The sequence below is a fragment of the Lagopus leucura genome, unplaced genomic scaffold (assembly GCF_019238085.1).
Source record: "Lagopus leucura isolate 7727_CA_CO unplaced genomic scaffold, USGS_WTPT01 Super-Scaffold_100002, whole genome shotgun sequence".
Lineage (NCBI taxonomy): Eukaryota > Metazoa > Chordata > Aves > Galliformes > Phasianidae > Lagopus > Lagopus leucura.
In genome coordinates this window covers 60,541,634-60,563,022 of record NW_024962263.1, presented here as the reverse complement: position 1 = coordinate 60,563,022, position 21,389 = coordinate 60,541,634, and the positions used below count along the sequence as shown (strand labels likewise).

General features: G+C 38.5%; 1 protein-coding gene across 5 annotated transcripts in view; it reads left to right on the top strand.

Moving 5' to 3' along the window:
• STAU2 (staufen double-stranded RNA binding protein 2) overlaps nt 1-21,389 on the top strand; it is a 168,371-nt gene that overhangs the window by 5,055 nt on the left and 141,927 nt on the right. For all 5 annotated transcript variants that reach the window (XM_042869928.1, XM_042869931.1, XM_042869929.1 and 2 more), the window contains exons 2-4: nt 13,831-14,038; nt 15,483-15,613; nt 19,786-19,945. In XM_042869928.1, the coding sequence (XP_042725862.1) occupies nt 13,840-14,038; nt 15,483-15,613; nt 19,786-19,945 (490 nt within the window). In that variant the 5' untranslated portion in view covers nt 13,831-13,839. The remainder of the gene's footprint in view (nt 1-13,830; nt 14,039-15,482; nt 15,614-19,785; nt 19,946-21,389) is intronic.

Here is a 21,389-nt window from a genome sequence, read left to right as displayed (position 1 = left end):
TTCTCTTCTCTTCTCTTCTCTTCTCTTCTCTTCTCTTCTCTTCTCTTCTCTTCTCTTCTCTTCTCTTCTCTTCTCTTCTCTTCTCTTCTGTTATATGTTTGTTGTTTCCAGTTTCTTGTACAATAAACCCAATTAAGAGAAGTGGTGTTTGACAATATGAGGAAGTGTCAATATACCAGACATGGAGATTGATTTCTGTCATTGAAGTTATTCAAAAGTAATCGTTTATCTCACTTTTTGGAGAACTTTTTCTGTGTCATCCAGACGACACATCCATACGACTGAAATGTTTTGAAGTGAGTGAATCATCATACACTGTTCCCAAGGTGAAACTGCAGAGTTGGTACAAAGAGGCGTTGGGTCAATTTGTAGCACACGCAGTTGTACTGAGACGAACAAAGAACTCACATACTGTTTGTGGGGCATCTGGCTGTGTTATTAGACAGGATAAAAACAAAAAGTAGTCTAAATGTTCCTGTTAGAAATTCACCATTTTTTCCCCCCTTTTGATCCTCCTTGGGTCCTGCATACTAGCTTGCAGGGCTTTTTCCTTTTCAGAATGTGGTAAACATTTCTTCTTCTTTTGGTTTCAGTCTTATGTTTCTAATAGTACTAAACCAGCCTGCTTTGAGCTGTCTGCCATCTGTGGTGGCAGCGTTTTTCACGTGGACATTGCCAGTGTTGTATTGTGCTTAAGAGAAGAGTATACATTCAGGATGTATTCTTTTTGCAACTGGTGAGAGGCTGGGAATCTTGATGAATAGAAAAAATGACTACAGAGAGGTTTTCATGAAAATCCTTCTATCTGTAACTCAGTCCAGCACGCTTACAGGTCTTGTATGAAATAGGCAAACTCTCTGCTTCTGTTCTGCAATTAAGGATGTCTGTCCATCATGAAAGGGGCTAAAAAGTTGTCCTGGATCAGGAGGCAGATTAAGCCCACCCTGCTTTCTGAATACTATTTCTTAACTCTGTTAGATGAATCCATAAGGTTAGATATGGGATTTGACCTTTCCAGAAAGGGAGAACAGTCCACATTGTCTTTTCTTCACTCTTTTTTAACTGGGTGGTCTTCATCAATTAGGCAAAGCATTGAGCAACTGAAAAAAATCATTGAAGATAGTAAGACCAGAACCCATTTCTAGGTACTGATGAAGCTGTTATTCATGAGCATGTTCTGAACGTGGACTTGAAGCCAGCCTTAGGTTCCATTAATTCATCAGTTTTCTCCAGCTGTTGTATTACAAGACTGTGAACTCACTGCAGTATGTGCTTTGGAGGCCCTTTTTCAAATGACCATTACATTAAACAGTAGCTTTCTTTGCTATTGTTGCAAATGATAGCAAAGGGCAATGAAACCGGTGAAGGTTCTCCAGCACAAGTCTTACCAGATGTGGCTGAGGGAACTGGGATTGCTTAGGCTGCAGAAGAGGAGGCTCAGAGGAGACCTTATCGCTCTCTACAGTGACATGAAAGGAGGTTGTAGCAAGGTGAGGGTCGGCCTCTTCTCGCAGGTAACTAGTGTTAGGACAAGAGGTAATATACTTAAGTTTGCCAAGACGTTCAGGTTGGATATTAGGAAAAAATTCTTCTCAGAAAGAGTGGTGAGGTAGTGGAACAGGCTGCCCAGGGAGGTGGTGGAATTGTTGTTCCTGGAGACGTTCAAGAAATGTGTAGACATAGCACCTGGGGACTTGAGTTGGTGGGCATGGTGGTGATGGATTGGATAGATGATCTTAGAGGTTTTTTCCAACCTTTATGATTCTTTGATTCTAAGTCCTGTACAGCTTACATTTGCTTAGACACCTCTGCCGTCAGGAGCAGAAGAGATGTATTTGCACTCAAACTAATATAGCTAATGGTCTAGGTCATTCTCAGTTTCCTGATTTCTTCAGTTTTGGCAGCCTAGCTTTTTACTCTAGTTTAGGCATTTTTCTCTTCATTTCACTTCATAAAGACAAGGTAGGGCAGTGCACTGTGGTTGTACTTGTTCAGCCAAGGCAGTTCTAGTTCCAGGACCCATTCCGCTTTATTAATTCAGATGTCTGTGCTGTTAACAACAGATTGCAAACCTCTGCTCCACAGCGTTGAGTCTGCACGTTTACCAGAACTTCTGTTTTTGACACATAACAGCCAAGATGTTGGTTGTCTTTTTGGCTAGGAGCACTCCATCCCTTTGGTACTCAGGGCCATTCTTGTTGGTTAGTGATAAGACTACATCAGACACGTGTATCCTAATAGCATGTATTCTCTTGGACATCTTAGAAAAGTGGGCCCTCCTTCCCTTTTAAAGTGTTCTTTATTTATTTGATTTTTGTTTTGAAGGTGAGGAATAGGACTCTTAGATCAGGAATGGACAGGAACGTTTACTCCCTGCAAGTTCAGAGCAGTTTTTTCTTTCACTCTGATTTAGAGTAATTCCCAATTCACAGAAATTAACTTTATCCTGTTGGAGTTAATGCCCTGGGAGTCCTGAAAGCACAGTAAGTGGTAAGAAGGAGATTCCTTTAGAGTGAAGCTGAGAGCATGATCCATCTGTCCATTCAGTCATAGACCTGTACTGTTGCTAGCAGTTTTGGCATTCCTCCTATCTGCAAAGTTCTTTTTCATTGTCACTCAGTTGCAGGTTCTGTTACCTTTTATTTTGAATCTTTTCACGTTACCACTGAATCAACTTCTAGTCAAAGTTGTCCTTTTATTTTGTCCTTTCTAATTTTATATCTGTGTAAAAGTTCTTAAAAGAATTTAAAATTTTAATTCACTGTTTCTGGTTATGTTTTTTTTTTTTTTTTTTTTTTTCCTGTAATAGTTATGCTTCCAACTTTCTCCAGATTCAGAGTCCAAGTTATTCTGAATCATCAACTATGTGGATTGAGATCTTTTACTTGCTACTTTGTAATATATCCTACTCCTAATCATTAATATGTAAGCAGTTGGAGGAAAAAGTCTGCTGCTTTTGTCATGCTGATTCTGTGTACTCACAGTGTGCTCATCTTGAACCAAATCTCTTTTTACTAGTCTCTTTTCTGCTGTTTGTTGCTAGTTTAATATCCTCCTCACTGATGCAGCTATAGAGATTAACCTTTTGCCATGTTGCCAGATGCGTGTTAGACTCTGCTGTGCTGGAATGTGTTTGCTCAGTGTTCAGCAGGTTTTTAATGTTTAGCTTCTGTCTGATCATATAGGCAGAAGTTTTTCTTCAGTGTTTTTTGCCTTTGCTAATTTACATCAGCTGAAAGGATCTGTAAGAATAACACTAGGATTTTTCCCCCTGCCAGGATTGCCAAAATCTTCTGTAATCTGCACCTTCTTGTAGAGATAAGTATTTTTTATCACACCACTTAAAAATTCCCCAAGCATGGATTTCTAATAAGGAATCAGCAGGCCATTGCTTTACTCATGCACTGTGCTGAGTTGCTGCTGATGACTTTTTGCATTCTCAGGATACTTAAAGAGTCTGAATTGATGGCTGCTTGTTGCCTGTTAGCTTTGTCCTCTTTGGTTTTCTCTGAGACCCTCCAGGCACATGTCTTTTCCCATCTGGTTTGCTGGAGCTGAGAGTTAGTGTCACCAAGTCACCACTGACTAAGTAGGATCTTTTCACTTCCATTTTTTACACTGTTTTCGTCGCTGAGCCAGGCTTGTGTCATCAGTTTTGCAACAGTGTGTGACCTTGCCCCCAAACTTAGCAACTCTAAACTTTCCTCCAATTGAAAACAGATCTTCAGCAAGATAACTAGATACAGCATATCTAGTACTCAGTAGTTATTTTGCCTTTATTCATCAACTGGTGAGGGCTGCATGTGAGATAGGAAGAATGCTCTTTCTTTGGACTCTCTGAAGAGCTCCTGATTTGATGAGGTAGGCTGCATCTGTTAGCAGTGTGCCCATTCTGTTCCTTGGCAAACAGGGAAAATTCACCACTTGGGCTGTGAAATGCTCTTTTTGTTTAAATATACTTGTGAGGGTAATTAAAAAAAAAAAAAAAAAAAGCACATAAACCAAAGTTGTATCAACTTCTTTCAGTAAAGCATAACATCCACTACTTTGTCCACTGAAACATCCTTTTCTGAAGGTCTTGGAACTCTTATGATGGGAGATTGATTATAGAGCGAGGAGGGCTGGTAGGAAGGGACATAAGAATTTGTGAAAAGGACGAATTTCTTTTTTTGTGAAGAGTTAGGCGTGTTTCTACTGCTTCACTAATCTGTGTTATGTGGAATGATCAGTAGTAGCTTGTCACAGTCAGCCTAGGAAAACCGAAATCATTTTCTGAATGCCATTGATGTGTAATTTCTAGTTAGGGAATATGTTTTTACTCAAGAGGGGATTTTTGCGTCTTTCAGAATAAAGTAGGAGTTGCAGGAATGTTTTGTTTAGAATCATCGTAGAATAAAAGTCTTTTGTAATTTAAACTCAATCAAAGCTACTTTGAGATGTTAAGAGTAAAATTACAGGTTGTTGGTACCAAGTGGAGAAAATACAGCTTTTTTTTTTAATAATAATTGAATAAGAAGCTAGAATCTGTGAAGGAGTTCAGCTTAGATGCTGATATCACAAATAAGGAACCAGTTACAAGTTTATGAGCAATTCTGTAGTGGCAGCATGTCAAGTCTGAGTCATGGTTTTTCATTGACTTAATCTCCTTCTGAACTTTTAAGCTGATGGTTGATTCTTAAACTAGTGGCTTAAGCTGCCCTTCTTTTCGGCTATTTTTCTTCATGAAAAAGCTTAGTTACTCATTTTTGTTTTACCTAAGGCAATTGTGTTTTATCTGCTCATCATCTGTAGTTAAAAATGGTGTGACATCCTCTGCACACAGTGGCAACCAAGAACCATTTCAGTGTAAACTTGTTTTCAGTCTTGGTGCATTATGTAAATGGTTCACTCGAATGACTCAGAAAATACAAAACAAACAAAAACATACAATAATTCCTCATTTTACTGAAATTCAATTTCTCACGATTTCTGGAGTCACTAAATCTTCATTTCCTTGAGCCTTTCTGACATGTTTTGTATGGATCAGTTCTGGGATAGCCGTGAAAATTCAGCACTTAGAGTCAGTGTTGCAAAGTCTCTTGGTGATTGTCCTACTCCACTGACTGTGGAACCAGGTGAGGTCATGTTTTGAAGAAGTTACAGGTGTAGCTAAGGAGATGCATGTTTGCAGTTTCCAAGAAGTCACCGGTAGTTTAGATCACTTCCTTACCATGACAGATAAGAGAGTTATGATACTGCTATTGCCTTTTGGATTAGTGGTTGCTCCCAGTCAGAGCAAGCTAATACAGTGAAGAACATAACCCTCTAGTTTTGTGTATCTGATCAGTAAGGTGTCTGTATGCTAGTTTTTGGGATTTATCTCAAACCATGATGAGTTTGGAATGTAGAAGGCCTCTCCGCAAAGAGGGCTTTGGTGATCATCTTGCTGTTTGGTGGGGGGAAGTTTCACATTTTCTTTTCCATAATAATTCAGGGCATCCTGGCTAGGTTAAGCTGGTGGCTGTGTCTGAACCAGTATTTGGGCTGGCTGGTCCAGTCTTTTTATTGGGATAAAGTGTGTGGGAGCGTGCAAACTGGGAACTTGGTGTTGGAAATTTCCGCCGCCTTCTTTTTTTTTTTTTTTTTTTTTTTTTTTTTTTGACAATTTTCTTTGATTTCTGGACAGCATCAGTGAAACAGGGTGAGTTCTTTTTGATGAGTTTATCTTTGAAAGATGGTGGAGATTTGCATGAAAGAGCCTAATCTTTCCGCTTTGTGCTGTGGGTTATGAGCAGGTTGAAGAGTGTTGGAATATTATGTCAGACTCAGTTTTTGATGCAGCAGATTGTCTTTTGTTATCTTTCAGTTTTCCTTTGGCACTGCAATCTTCGAGTTGATAGTCTCATTCATCTCCCTCATCGTTTCACACAGGAGTCTTGTAATTATGCTTCTGAGACTGCCTTAGGCCAAGCTGCTTTCCCCAAGAGATGTTTGCTCTGGTCACAGTGTGCACTGAGGAATTTCCAGATGTTTGAATTTTTTTTGTTTTGTTTCAGACTTCGCTTCAGTGTTCTTTGATATCAGCAACGTTTTCTAAGACTGGCAGTTCTTTTTTCCATCCTGCTTCAAGATACATATTAATGAAGTTTCTCTACTTTAGAACTCTGCTACTTATTTGCCAGTGCAGTTTCCCATTGACCCAGGTGGACCACCAGCATGCACAGGACTGGCGTCTACTTTTAATCACCGGCAAAGAAATGAACTGTTTGTGTCTCCTGGGGTCATGGTGCTTTGCCGAGTGTTTGTGAGGCATGGTGTTGCCTGTGTTGCTCCTTTCTCAGCATTTTGGCGTCAGCCTTCCAGTTGCTATGGGAGCCAGAGGGATGGTTTGTCCTTCCTCTCCTCACTTTCTGCTGAGATTCTCTCATAGCACATTTTTAGACTGTGTAATTTGCATGTACAAATGATAACCAGTGTCCTAATCTGTGCACTTTCTTTCATTTGTTAGGAAAGGTCTGGTCTTTGGCAAATGCTTTAGGTGTGGCTCTTCAGTCTGCGGTGCTTCTCACAGGAGTTTATTTGCTTCCATAATTATGTCTGTTAGTTTTAATAAGGTCCATTATCACTTGTTCGTCTAAGACAGGTTTGACAGTAGCCTCTGAGTAGGCTTCAGTTGTCTGTATTTCAACATGCAGTGCAGTTGGAGGTGGAAGTTATCTTGTCCTCAGCCATCGCCCAGCTACCCAGAGGTAGTGCCTGTTGTTGATCGCCTTGACTGTATTGATTAGTGGTGTAATGCTTCTGTTCAAACACATGCAGTAGTGCCATTTCGTTGCCTTTTTACAGTGAGGTTTTTCTGAACCATCTGCCACGTGAAATGTCAGATGTAGAATTGGTCTTTAGTGAGGACTTTTGCTTTTTTGAAGGTATCCATTTGTGATGTTTTAGGACATCTCAAATGGTGCTTTTAAACTGTGGATGGGCTACTGATTTTTGCACTGTATTTCCTTTCACCACATAAACACTTAGCTTATATTTGGAAACCTGAATTACAGCTGTCTTTATTCCTCACCCGAATCCTTTGTATCTTGCTGTACAGCTTTGTCATAAGGTGCAGTTTACTGTTCTGGTGTGAGATGCACCACACATGTGGATGGCCTTACAGATCACACATTTTTTGTCTCGGATACGTTAGTGGTAGTTGCTTAAGCAATTTACTAGTTCAAAAACATTTGATTGTTCCATTATGTATCAGAAAGCAAATAAGTATGTATTTCAAGTTGTATGAATCTTATCTCAGTTGTAGGATAAGCCATTTCTGTTCTAGTCCTCTTGCTAATACATGATAATTAATAGCAGTAAAAATCCTCACCTTTGACCATTTTGTTTACTGAGAATGTCTTAGATTTTAGTCTTTTGATTTCATACTTAGTTACCTTATTTGCCTATTCTGTTTTTGTTTGGAAATGTTCCTGTCTTTTCAAAATTAGTAACTAAAAAGAGTTGTTAGAGAAGAATTAAATCAGTGACATGTGAGATATTGATTAACAAGGAACAGTGGTCTAGGCACTGATTCATGCTTTATGTAGCATCTAGGATCAACATAGCACTGTAGATTAGGAAACCAGTATAGTTTCATTGTGAAAGAAATTAACATGCAAGATGAAACAGATTCCAGCATTGTCTTCTCAGTCCTTGTTCTTGGTTTTAATGTGCTTGTCCTGTGTGGCAATTAAAGAAAGGTGTGACTGGTATTTGAAGAAGTGGCTGAAATTATTAGTGCAGATTTTTCATCTGTTGGACTTCCTTTTTCTTTTTATTCTTCCCCAAAATACTTTTCTGCTTCTCCGGGTTTCAGCCAGCAATGGAACACTCTTCAGAAAACTTCACTGATCATATATAGAAGTTTGCAAAAGATATTCCTCTGCAGATGATAATATCCTGACAGAAATAACTTCTGTGTTTTCTGAAAGTGTGATAGGATTTCATGTCCTGACCTGGCGAAACCCCAGAGACATCTACAGCTGCTCATTCTGCCTGCGTCTGCCCAGCCTTCCAGGATTTGTGTGTGCCACCTTCTGCTGCCCTCAGAAAGCCAAGGAAGCCACTGTTGAGAAAGTACAGCATTTAGTTGTTCCTCTAAGGTGCAGCTTAATGCTGAGCAAGCAAGTGAGCTTTCCTATTGGCCTTGCAGCTCCTTTAAACTCGAGTGTTTGTCTGTAATCTCTGTCCATTCACCTTCTTCATTGTGTACATTTTTATCTTTGATTGTAAATCGTTTTATCGACCTAACTAAAACAAAAACTCATGATTTATTTTTTTCTTATACCTCGTGAAATTAAAATGTTTGTAAGACCTGATTTCACTTACTGTCATATATTACTTACATGTTAGCTAGCTTGTAGCTGTGTCCAGGTTTCCACTGAAGTTAAGTTGTCCCATTGTAAGGCATTGTAGGAAAATAATAATAATTAAGAAAAAATGTAGGACAGTGTGAAGAAGCAGAACTTCAGTGTATGATTTGGTAGGGAAGCTAAGCTGATTAGCACTAGTTGAAAGGGCTAATTGCTTGCACCCGTGCCAGGTCACGAGTTTATGACTCTCTGTGTTTGGGCACAGACTCTTCTCTTATCTGTCCCTTGCTTGTGAGCTGGTTCAGTCAGGTAACTTAACAGGGAGCTCTGTGCTGGGGGAAGATTGGACACGGGATTGCCCTCAGCTGTGGCAGCTGAGTGTTAGGTCAGTTGGCTGCTGTCACACTGCCCTTCCTAGGGCAAGAAGCAGCAGATTGATGGAGGAACAAATGCTGAGTGCAAACAGTATGAGGACTAGCACTGATGGAATCTTCTTTGTACACCCATTTCACCTGTAGTTTCTTAATTTTGTGTGTTTAAAATGTATACACAAAGTAAATTTTATTACTAATTCTAGAGAGCCGTCTGCTCACTGTTGCTTTAACTCATGTTCCTGCTAACCTGTTTCTGTGTGGCTATCACATTATTTGATTTCATGGAACAGAAAAGATTGAATTAACTGCTGCTTGGAAGGTAGTGCGGAGCTGTGTGTGTTCTGTCATCCCCAAATCAGCTGCCAGATACAGCAGTACCACATTAAAACAAATAAACATGAAGCTTAAGACCTGTGTAATATTTATATATGTGTGTGTGCATATACATATATGGAAGTATATAAGTAGCAGGTATTGCCTACATATATTTGTAAAATGTAAATATTTGTGCATTATATTTTTGCTTTATAGATTATACATTTGTATCAAAATATTTACAGTAAAAGTGAGAAGCAGCACATGGGAGATACATTTCGCTTTTGGCAGTTTTGTATGCTATAGAATGAAATCATATCAGGAGAATAAATGGATTTCATGAATTTTAAGGCTAAACGCAAACCCTCTTTGATTAGGAGTCTATATTAAGAGCTCAGTGACTTGTGAGTTTTTGTAAAAGAGTTCCATCAACAAGCTAATAACTACAGCAGAGATTGGTCTGGAAAACAACATTGAGATGCTGCCCACTTGGACCCTAATCACAGGCTGTTATAATGCTGGTCCTGAGCTTTTCAGTATTTTCATTGTTGTGGATGATAGAATAAATAGCACACTTGTTAAAGTTATAGATGCTACAAAGCAGGGTTGGAGGAGACTGCAGACATTTCAGAACTAGAATTACATTTCATTATGATCCTGAAAAATGGAAACAATTGTCTTTTTTTTTTTTTTTTGTCTTTTTAAGGGAATCCTAGGAAGACAGGAACAAAGTCTCATTAGTTGCAAAACAGTCAAGCTCACAAATAAAACAGCATGTAACATGCTGAGTAGCAGTTCTGTGGTAAAGGACCTGGAATCATAAAGATGACACTGTTGTGAAAAGTGAGCCCTAATTATAATCTGTATCTGGAAGTACTGAATGTATGAGATACAAGATGTCAGTGTCTGGTTCTCATTGTTAGCTTTTGTAAAACACTGAAGTAAATGCTATGTGTCATTGGTTTCACACTTGTTCATGGAATAGACTATGTACATTTAGTTGCATGACACAGTAGCGTGAGCCTGTGGTTAGCACGCTGCTTATGTGTGTATTTTCACATTCTGCTCAGATGAACTTCAGCCTTCCAATTGCTGTTTGGGTCATTAGCTTCTCCAGCTGTGTTGCTTTTTCCCATGGAAGCTTTTCTTTCAAGTCAAGTTTTTGCTGTTTGCAATGTTCACATTTTGAAAGTACATTTAACCTGAAAACTTTATGCTTGTCTTTCTGCCTTCCTTGCTGTCTTACCTGTATTTTTTCTTTCTTTGCTTATTAGATTAGTTTTACATACTCTAAGAATCTTTTTACCTCAGCATTTCATTTGTATCTTATGTCCCTAATTGAAGGATACAATATATCCTTGTATGTTCTAGAAAAGCGGAGGAAATGATAATCATTAGGAAAAACAGAAGTAATTAATGGTGTAATGTGTGTGAAGCTTTTGAGTGTGACGTGGGTTGTGCTCAAAAGAGGACATTCATGGGACATTCATGTTTGTTAAAAATATTCTGAATCTATGAATATAACTAAACTAACATATTCTGGCATACAGAAAAAATAAATGGAATACTTGACAGTGATATTTTCTCTTTAACATCTGAGGGTTTTTTGTTCTGTTTTTTAAAGTGAGAGAAAAATTCATACATAGCTTATACATCATTGAATGAGAAAGGTAATACCGAATTGCCTACGCCTACTGACACCTGTGTCATTGCCTGGATACAAGAGGCTTTCAAAAGCTGAGATTAAGAAAAATGCAGTTACAGTGTATTTACATCCCTTTAGGAGTCTGGTGGGGCCTTTCTGGTGTAGCCCTGTAGCACAGACTAAGAGGAAAAGCACTGCTGTATTTCAGAAGGCACCGCAGGCTTTTGGCTCTAACTACAAAACGTATGGCCTCGTGCCTACGGACTTCAGCTCTGCGTACATATCTGCAATGAGGACTGCAAGGCAACATCATTGCTGTGGTGTTGGCGTGGCAACTGGGGACTTCATAAAGGAACAAAGCTGGCAGTCAGCAGCTGCACAATAAAGATTTCCAACAAAGATCCAAGTGTTTAACTTTGTGCACCACGAAGAAAAACTCCTTTGTGGGCCCTTTGGTGTATCAGCCCCACGGAGGGAGCTGGTTAGCCACTTGAGATGAGATGTGTGCCCTGTTCCGGCCGTACCCGTAATGGCCTAATGAGTTAGCCCTCTTTTATCTGCTGGATTTTTCACAGATATCCATGCAGAAGATTTGCAGTTGTTTTGGTTATGTAACTGGGTTTTTGTCTTTGACAGCTCAGTAGGATCTCCCTGCCTCGAGCCCTACATTTTGGGCTGGCCGTGAGTGGCTCTGTGCTGCAGGTCCAGTGTGTGCTCACTGCTCCTAGAATGCCATGACACTGGTACAGAGGTGGAGATAAGTGGGAACATATAGGTTTTCTCTTACATCAAAGTTTGTTTACCTGATAATGTGTAAAGGATGTTACAGCTGTATGCTCTCTTGTCTCTGTTGCAGTGGGTTTTTAGAACTGGTTACAAGTTAGTGATCTGTATGTCTCACCTACTGTGGAGTTACACCTTGCAATTACATTGACTGCCTGAGCAGCTCTGTTTATGCAGGTTAATTTACAAAACAGTTAATGGTTTCTTCTAGGAGTTCTTCAGCTTTGGACACATAAGAAAAGTAGTAAAATAAACAAAGCTCCACATCTCTAATATGTTGTGATGTTATTCTCACTTCCTACATACTTGATGGCAGTACAGAATGTCTTTTTTTCTCTTAAACTTTATTCCCTTTTGTTCTCCATGATCTTATTACCAAACTAATTTTTTATCCTTAATAGAAAAGGATCGGTCCTATGATGGAAAATCTATGGTGGAAAATCAGTACATAACAGCTATAAATATATCTCATAAAACACAGTTTTTATTTGAGTAATGCTATGTTCTGCTTTCTTGAAAAGAAGAATAAGCTCTAAAAATACTGGAAGCCAGAGGGTTACTTGAGAACTGACAGGGCTGAGGTGTTCAGAAGTATCTCATACAGTATCATATGAGTGATCTTTCTTACATTCATGGTTGGAAACTAAAATGCTGTAAATAGTCTAAAGTGTTCCTTAAGCTTTAATTATAATAATGATTTTTCATATTACTTATGTTGATGTCACTTTAAGGATGATGTTTAATAACTGTGGCCTGATTCTGCTGTTATTTACTTTGATACTTACAATTAAGAGACTTTTTGAATTGATTCTGATTCATATAAAATATTTGAAATGAGTATTAAATACATAGTTATATCAAAGAGTTCTATATTCTCAGTCTCAGGTCCCTCTAATAATACTGCTGTATTCTATGACACTTTCTGTTAAGTGACAGTAAAATGTTGGCAGTCTGAATTTAGTCCTTGAGTTTGAACACATGAAGTGGTTGAATGATCTCAGCTAACTGTGCATATATTTTTAAAGTCTGTCACTGTTAGCATTTTACTTAGGATGTTTATGAAAAGGGCAAATAATTGCACCTCAGCTTCATTTCTAATTATTATGTTTTCCATTTCGGCTTTCCAGAGATTAAAAATCATTGTGTCTTCCCTAAGTAATATAAATAGGCTTCCAATCTGAACATCATCTTCAAAGTACAGTTTCACAGTGATATAATTTTCATTATATAAGTGCAGCTGTGCTGAAGTAGTCCTACTGCACAGTGTATGTAGTGATGTGGGATTTTATTCCAAATAGTGTTTCCTTTTAAGAACTGATACTTGGGTATTTTAAAAAAAGATTTGAGAGGGAAGGGTTCAAAAATACCAATTTAATCACCCAAAAACTTGCACGAAGCCTACTTGTTTCAGTAACATCCTAACTAGGAAGGGTTTTTTTAGGTGTTAAATGGGATTTTTGCTCAGGAATAGAGAATTACCCAGCAAACATAACAAGGAACTGCACAGTGGTGATGCTCCGTGTGAAGTATGAGGTCACACTTTGTGTCCTCCTGCACCTTGGTCAGAGGGACCAGAGCTGCAGCCAGCAAAGGTCCCAGATCCCAGACGGTGTATTGGCTGTTAAGGGATCGTCTGCACTTAGCGTATATGAGCCTTGAAAATGCACTTGTTATCTGTTATTGGACAGGAACAAGTGACAGTATCAGGCTGTCCTATTTGGATGAGATGATGACGTATTCCAAGGTTAATGCTTTAGGCACTGCATTTTTGGCATTACAGGAAATCTGTGGTACCTGTGCTTATTTATGTCAGTGTTGAAATGTTCGACCTGTAGCTTGGAAAAGTAATTTTTCAGAACTTACTTTCTCTTTTTTTTTTTTTTTTTTTTTTTTTTTCCTTTTTATCTGTCTGTTTTCTAGTTTGCTAACAGAAAAAAAAAAAAAATAGGACTTTTCTCCAGTGGCCCTCTTTGGTATTTTGCATGCACTTTACTTGGAAAACTTGCTACTGCAATTTGTTGCGAATCAGTTCTCGGAGAAAGCAGCCACTGCTGATCTCACCAATAGGAGAGCTGTATGGAATTTTATTCTAGAGCAGTCATTCTTTCTGCTGTTCTTTAGGCAGGGTCATCCCACAGTTAAGTAACAGAACCTACAGCCAAGACATGTGGGTTCTGCTCTGGTGCTGTTCCCTGACATTGAGCAAACCTCTCTATTCCTCTGTACATTGCTTTGGAAGTAATTTTTGCAGGGCCATGACTTCTGTGGATAGTTTTGTGACCCAGATACAGTAGCAGAAAGAAATGTTGTTGATATCAATACTGTCATTTGATATAAAAAATGCAGAAGCACCCAGCTCACGCTGATTTGTTTATTGTAGTGATACACAATGGCGCAAGTTAAGATGCAGACAACAGCAAACCTGTCCGGCCCTCCCATGTCCCCCATGGTGCTACCCCTGCCAGTTACAGCCGCAAACACTCTGGGCCTGCCTTCTGCCATGAACGGATCCATTCCGGAGTCGGCTGCCAGCTGCAGCAGCCCCACTGCTGGCCTTGCAGACCCTGCACCCGCCAGCAACCCACCAGGTAAGGTGTCCCAAGTGCATTCAGTGTGATTGGCTGAGGGAGCTGGGATTGTTCAGTCTGGAGAAGAGGAGGCTCAGGGGAGACCTCATTGCACTGTACAACTTCCTGAAGGGAGGTTGTGGTGAAGATGGGTTTGGCCTCTTCTCCCAGGCAACAAACAGGACCCGAGGAAATGGCCGCAAGTTGTACCAGAGGAGGTTTAGGTTAGACGTGAGGAAAAGCCTTTTCTCTCAGAGGGTGGTTAGGCACTGGAATGGCTGCCCAGGGAGGTGGTGGAGTCGCCGTCCCTGGCAGTGTTCAAGAGGCGTCTGGATGAGGAGCTGTGAGATGTGGTTTAGTGCTTGTGTAGCAATGGTAATGGGAGGATGGTTGGATAAATGATCTTGAAGGTCATTTCCAACCTTGTGATTCTGTGATTCTGTGTTCAAGAGAGTCGTTTTGTTCACTTGTTAATTAAAAAGTAAATATATATATATATTTAAAAAAAGGAAAAAAAAAAAGAGGTCTTAAGGAGGTTAAAAGTAATGAAAGAAGATTCTGTAAAAAAATATTTTGTCTGAATTGGCTATTTACTAAGTTAAGGTTCTTTAATTGAGCCAGATTTACAGTGAAGTGCTGGTTAATAATATAAAAGCTCAGAAAAGAACATGTCTGTTTTGTTGCATTCTGAGTATCTTTTACAGAGAAGTTTTAGTTGCGCAGGAAAGCCTCCAAGTATATTTCTCTTCCCTAGAACAGAATGTCTTCAGACGGCTTGGCAGTATTCAGTGTTTCCTTTGTAGCCTAATAAGTGCAGTATTCCTATGCTGAACTGGGTATAAAATACAGAAATGTTATAAAAAGTGAACAGGGAAAGCATGTGCTGAGGTTAAATACAAGTAACCTGAAAAAAGAAGAAAGCTAAAAAATGCTAAGGCAGAGTACATGAAGTAAGTAGTCTAAGGAAAGTAGAACAAAATCCTTAAATGGAGTGTAGAAAGATCTTTGGTAGTGCTTTGAGAGTGACTTTATTATTATGAGAAAAATTGAGAACTGGGAAGGAGAGACCATAGAGTTTCATCTGTGTTTTATATAGCAACCTTCAAAGTGTTGGCATGTTATCCTGAGAGCACAGTCAATTCATAGAACTAGTTATACTCCTGAGAATGAACTTTGACATAGGAAGTGTAGCATATGCTTATGCCCATCTCCACTGTCATCTTTTGTAGGGACATTGTGAAAATATATTTTTTAAATTGCATGTTTTCAAAATGGTCATTATATAGTGCATATTATCTTATGATTAATATGTAAAAGGTATTTAAACACTGAATTTAGCATATTTGCAAAAAAATATTTTTAGCCAAAGTATTTTTTTTTTAAACATTTTACTACTATTGCAAAGTTGGCAAAGTTATGACGTGTACCTTTCTCCACAAAAGCTTTACAGACTCTTTGTTCGCAGCTCCTCTCCAGGATAACATGGCAAACCCCAAAGAGAAAACTCCAATGTGTCTGGTAAATGAGTTAGCCCGTTTCAATAGAATTCAACCCCAGTATAAGCTTCTGAATGAAAGAGGGCCTGCTCATGCCAAGGTAAGGTCACACTTCCAGGTTATGAGCCAGATGTTGAATGGTGAACAAATTATGTCTTGATCTTGATAGGCACGACTCTAAAACACAACTATGCTTCTAGTGTAAAGGGTTTCTTGCACTTATCTATTTTGCTTTATTATTTTCAATTTCAGAAAGTACGTCTGTGTTTCCTTTCGAGCTCTGACTTATAATTTGAGTTTATTGTTGGTCTCTGTAAAGACCTCCTGAGGGTATCACCACCTTTTCTATATCATTCTGGAGTGTGTGCTTTTTAAATGTGTGAGTCCTTCTCTCCAGTTGGTGTGCCTCTGATGATAATTAACTGAATTTCTTTCATGGTAACGCAGGCTCCTGTGGAGCTAGTTATATGTAGTGATAACAAGACTCCTAGTATGATTCTAGAATTAAAGTTTATAGTGAGTTGGCAGTTCTTGTTATTTCTCACGTTGATTTGGATATCTGTCTTCATTTTGTAAGTACGAATTAGGATGCTTTCAGGTTACAGGGAACACAGCAGGATAGTCTCATAGTAATCATTTCAAATCATTTTGAATATCCTCCATCATTAGGCACTCTCTAGGGGAGGAGAAAGAAGCCTGATAAAGTCAAAGAGAGAAAATGACATAATAGCTGCGTTGTACTGAACAGTTTCAGGAGTGACAAAACCGAATACAACAGTGGCCTTGAATTTGCAGATTAGTAAAGTGTCAGACAGCAATGAGATCCCCTCGTGCCTTTTGGCCCTCATTTCCCTCGCCCATCATGTCAGATAGTGTAGAGCTGTTGTAGATTCTTGACGTTCTGATTTGGCTGCTGTTGTGCATACTGTATGCTGGAGGAAGTGATGCTAGCAGGTACAGGGCTGATGAGATTTGGCAGGCTTTCAGTATCACTCATCAGAAATGAGGATTGAGGTTCTCATCCTGCCCCTGAAAGCATTTGGCATGAGGTGATTCACAAGTTGGTTGGCTGTGGGTTGTGATGTATTAACTTGTGCTTTCTGTAACTTTTTCCTATGATGTGGCATGTTCATTTTGTTTTCATGACTGCAGTTAAAGTGCTGCAATCATGCAAAAAGCTGTGGTCTGGGGGTTGGAACTTGATGATCTGTGGGGTCCCTTCCAATCCAAGCCATTCTATAGTTCTATGTTCTATGATTCTGTGATACGAGTTGTATTACATTTGTATTGTAACTTAACTTTTAGCAGAAGAAGATACAGCTCAGATAAATTCATTGCTATTTTCCTGAATCATTGGAATTGAGCCTGTGTTAGCTTCACTTTTGAAAGACAGATTTTCCATGAGTTTCTTAGTTTTTCAGTTTTTTGGTTCACCTCTCATTATTTTTAATTATCCTCATAGTGATCAAAAACTGTTACGTGCTGTACAGATTGGCTGTTGCTCAGAAGAATGTTAAGTGTAATTTTATCCTGTGCAGCAAGTGAGAATGGCACAGGAGGAGACAGAATAAAGGACAAATATGATAATGCAGATTGATATACCTTTAGCCTTTGGAAAGCACAGACGTGGAGATTTTGGATGTGTTAGCAGTTCTATGTAGTGTGCGGTTTAGTTTACCTGATAAAGTGTGTCAATCAGTGCTAGAGAACATGACGTAAAGGATGTGTGGCTGCATTCCATTTAAGGAATCTCACATTGCTTTGTTCACACACATGCTGTGTTACTGTCCGGTAGTGGTTTTCATGATTTTCAGAGATGTATTCTACCAGACAACAGCCTCTGTTATGGTCATGATAAATTCCTATATATTTTTTTTTCTGCTTGTCTTTGACAAGCAAGATTTTACAACGAGGATGAAATGGGATGCTAGAAACTGTGGAGCTGTGAGAGAAGCGATATTTCTTAACAGTCTGCTTAGAATGTCTGGAGGTCTGCCCACTTTCTGAAAAATCCGAAGCTCTTTATTAGCATTAACTATGTCTCCAGGTGGATTTGTCAGATGGATATCATCCTTTGTTGTGTACTTCTATGTCAGCGGCATCCCAGTAGACAAACTTGAAAGAAAGAAAGACCAAGGAAATGAAGCAGTAGTACATAGATGTGGGCAAGTATTGGGGGACATAGCACTTAAAGAGAGAGGCTGGGGAGAAGGAGCGAGTTTGGCATGCAGAAAAAGTGAGGGAAGAATGACCAAAGTGAAGGGGGACTGATGACAAGAATGCAGCACAGTGAAAACAAGCACAAACTCTTTGCATTTTTGCTGTCTTGTCACCAGGTAATCAGGTTAAACATAGGGAATAAATGCTGCCACAGAAAATTGGTGAGAAAGGCTTGTCTGTTCATAGCAGAACTGTGAGCTTGAGCCTTAGCATTTGAAAATTTCATCGGCTATTTCAGACTTTGTTTTTAGCCAGTTTTATTCCTTTAATTAAATTCCTGCCTTCTACCCATGTCATTAATCCTATTCCTACCTATTCTGCTGTTTACTTATTTATTTTTTCTTGGAGAAAAGTTTTATGAGAAGTGTAAGTAAGAAGGCTAGAGCTTCAAGTACAGAAATTTACTGAGCAAGTCCTTCATTAACTTGAGATGTTCCATTTTACTGCTCTAACAAGTAAATAAGGGGTTACAGGCAGTTAAATAGCCATTACTGATCATATTTTTATTGGCTATACTCTTTTTATGAAAGTATTACACCAATACTTTCTTGCAAAATATGTATATATAAACTTCAGAAGCAGAAAAAAAATCAGGTCTGTTAGTAATAAGGATATATGTTTACATAATTATGGGTATTTAGCTGTATTACCTACCTTAGCTTTCAAGTTTGGGGAGTAGTGTTTGGCAGAATGCAAAAGTAAGAGACTTTTTTCATTTCCCCCTCACATATGAGGAAATTGTTATGAATGCTGTGAAAAAGTGAAATGATGGTAGGAACTGTGATCCAGGGTCTCGCACCATGCTTCTGAAGCAAGCAAGATTCAGGCCTACAATTAGGATAAAAGTATGAATTTATGGAATTGAGTTCAAATGCACTGTGTACATGTGTTAAGAGGCTTCAGTTCACATGCCTGTGTGCAAGTACTTGATAAGCAGCAATACATGTAAAGGCAGATTTAAGGGTTGTCCATTATGCCTATCTCTAGATACCTGGTTCCAAATCTAGCTAATTTAAATCATTTTAAAATGTATAGAGCAAATAACTATCCAAATGAAAATTCTGCTTTATGCTGACTCTAATACATAGATTTCTTTGTGCTTGCCTCCAGTAAGTTACATCTACCTCAGAAGATGGGCTATCATAATTTACCATGTGTATCTGACAATTATATCCTGCTGTATATGGTTAGAATTCTTATGGAAAAGATTTGAGTTTCTTATCTTTTCTCCTCTTGTTGTTAGATGCTCAATTTTAAACAGAACATGTACATATCATTCAGAAGATAGATGCTATCTGGTATCTTAAATGTGCTTTCAGATTTACCTTCACAGCTTGCACGGGCATAGATACTGCTTGGAATAATCCTTTATCATAGATTTTGAAGTGTGTATTGTTCTATCAGCCACCAGTTTCTGAACTGTAAATTTTTCTATACTTCCTATCTTTACTGTAGAATCCACATTATAGAGCTATAGTTTTCATTCAAAAAAGATAATAGTTTTTTTCCTTTGTTACCTTGTATCATTGCACATATATGAGTTGCGACTCTGCCCTTGCAATATGTGGGTTATGCAAGAAATCCTTTCACTGTGTACAAATATTTTGGCCAAATAATATGCTGTCTTGAAGAGTATGCAGTCATTTATCCAGATTATGTATCAATTTATATTCAGATTTATTACAAAACTGCATGGTTTTAGTAGCAGTCTTTACATGTTATTGACAGGTGGAAGTGACTAAGTTAAAAAGTGTGAAGAAATGTGGTCTTAACTGACCTGTATACAGTCTTCCATGACAGTTTGCACAGTTATTATTATTTGTTTTTAAGAGTATTCTTTTATGATGTTGCTGTTTCACTTTGCCATCTGAAACACCAAATGTTGTCCTCTGTTAAGGAACCACTGATCTCTGTAAGAATCAGATGTGTTATCTGAGAGTTGAATATAATGTAAAGAGGTGATGTATTCTCTTCATTCTCATAGGTTTTCATACAGATTGATGTATGTGCAGTGATAATCTTGCCAGTGTTCACTTGTTCTTTGTCTTGAAGATGTTCACAGTGCAGCTGACTCTTGGAGAACAGACATGGGAAGCTGAAGGAAGCAGTATTAAGAAGGCCCAGCATGCTGCTGCTAGCAAAGCTTTGAATGAAACTACTCTTCCCAAACCAACTCCTAGACCGCCCAAAAATAATGTTAACAATAATCCAGGTATGACATAATAATTCTTGTGGAAGAGTTGGAATAGTATACTACTGATTAGTAAGTTGAACAAGATGTAGGTTAACTTGGCAGATGACAATCAACCTAGTTCTTTCACAGACAAGATTAATTAAGAACCTCTGCTGGGTTTGCACAGGAGAGTTTTTAATGAACAGACTAAGACAATTGAGTGTAAGTGAATATTGTTTACTTAAGATGTAAGTGAATATTGTTTACTTAAGATTCAACTGTATACAAAGTGATTGTATGTGATCAACAGTAAACAGAAAAGATAGGAACAAATTGACCAATATTGCCATGGCAAAGGCTTTTTTTAAAAAGAGGATTATTTTAGCTATTTTTCCAATGGAAGAGCAAAATTTTACCAAGTCTAATCCTCTGAAATTATGTCTGGTAGAAATGTAAGCTGTTTTGGCATGGTTTTTTTTTTCTATGAGGGGTAGTTTCAGTTTCTGGCATTATACGCTTTCCTTCTTAGCAACTTGTATTATTAAAAAGCCTTTAAACAGCTTTAAAAGTTGTTTGAACAATTAAAAGAACATACATTGCTGTCTTGCATCATTCATCTTGAAGCATTACCTGAATGTTGCCATCTATACATGAAGCACCTTTTGAGTGGCTGACATCTCAGCTGCATGATCAGTTCTGTCTTATTTGAGAAAGTTAGTAAAAAAACCCTGTTCCTAACTTTGTTTCACACTAATATGAAAGAAGGAAAATAGTGAGGAAAAAAGATAGAATCTTGCTTTCTTATTTGCTTTTCTTTCTTTACACTCCTCTTTTCCTCTTCTTCACTTTTTGTGTCTATTGGGCCTACTCCTTTCAGGCACTTTCTTACAGTGGAGTCATTTTGCCGTTAATGTCTGGGCTGTGAGAAAGCAGAACTAACTTTCCTTTAGAGGTTAAGAGTATTATCCTGAGCATTAGACATTAAGGATTGTTCACTAGTGATGCAATAGTATTCTCTTGCTCCATTGGAGATCAGTGCATTGCTTCTCCAGGATGCTGGTTTGATCCTGTGTCATTCGCAGGGTGTTTTTAGCTGTTCAGAAAGTGGGTGGTAAAGATCTCTGTAAAAATGGATCCTGAGATTTGATTCTTGACATAGCACAGTACCTCTCAGCTTCTAGATATTTTTTTTGGGGGGGGGGGGCTTTTAGCATGTTTGTAAAGGGAAAAGCTGCAAATAAAAGAAATAGGCATTAAAAAAAATTATTAAAAACTGTATCATGTAATACTGTATTTTGCTTTAAATACAGTGTATTGTATATTCAGAAGAGAAGGCTGCAAGGTGACCTGATAGCGGCCTTTCAGTATCTAAAGGGGAGCTGTAGGAAAGAGGAGGACAGCCTCTTTAGCAGTCTGTGGTGACAGGGCAAAGGGAAATGGTTTCAAAGTAAAAGAGGGTAGGTTTAGGTCATATATAAGGAGA